The 242-nt window shown below is 65.7% G+C and overlaps 1 protein-coding gene across 2 annotated transcripts in view; it reads right to left on the reverse strand.

Annotated features, from left to right (window-relative positions):
• Positions 1-81: 81 nt before the first annotated feature.
• CSRP1 (cysteine and glycine-rich protein 1) overlaps positions 82-242 on the reverse strand; it is a 7,562-nt gene continuing 7,401 nt past the window's right edge. Inside the window, exon 5 of one of the 2 annotated variants that reach the window (XM_010073328.1) lies at positions 82-216. In XM_010073328.1, coding sequence (XP_010071630.1) covers positions 140-216 — 77 coding nt within the window. In that variant the 3' untranslated portion in view covers positions 82-139. The remainder of the gene's footprint in view (positions 217-242) is intronic. The other variant, XM_010073329.1, reaches the window with a different exon arrangement.

A 242-nucleotide genomic window follows, 5' to 3' on the forward strand; every position in this document is an offset into this window, starting at 1 on the left:
CTGGATCGGGGCGGGAAGGAAGGGGCTCGTGCTGCGAAGCAGCGGGTGGTTAATGCTCACAGCGGGTGCGGGGAGGGTCGGGCAGCGCAGGCTGGTCTGGACAAGCCCATAGCGAGTGGAGAGCCCGGCTCCCGGTGCCTCACTGCGAGTGGATGAGTGCCCCGGCACCTTGCCCAAAGCCAAAGCCCTTGGGACCGAAGTTCTTGGCGTAGCAACCTGCGGAGGACAGGAAGGGAGAGATG

This window comes from Pterocles gutturalis, unplaced genomic scaffold, assembly GCF_000699245.1.
Source record: "Pterocles gutturalis isolate BGI_N339 unplaced genomic scaffold, ASM69924v1 scaffold12817, whole genome shotgun sequence".
Classification (NCBI taxonomy): Eukaryota; Metazoa; Chordata; class Aves; order Pterocliformes; family Pteroclidae; genus Pterocles; species Pterocles gutturalis.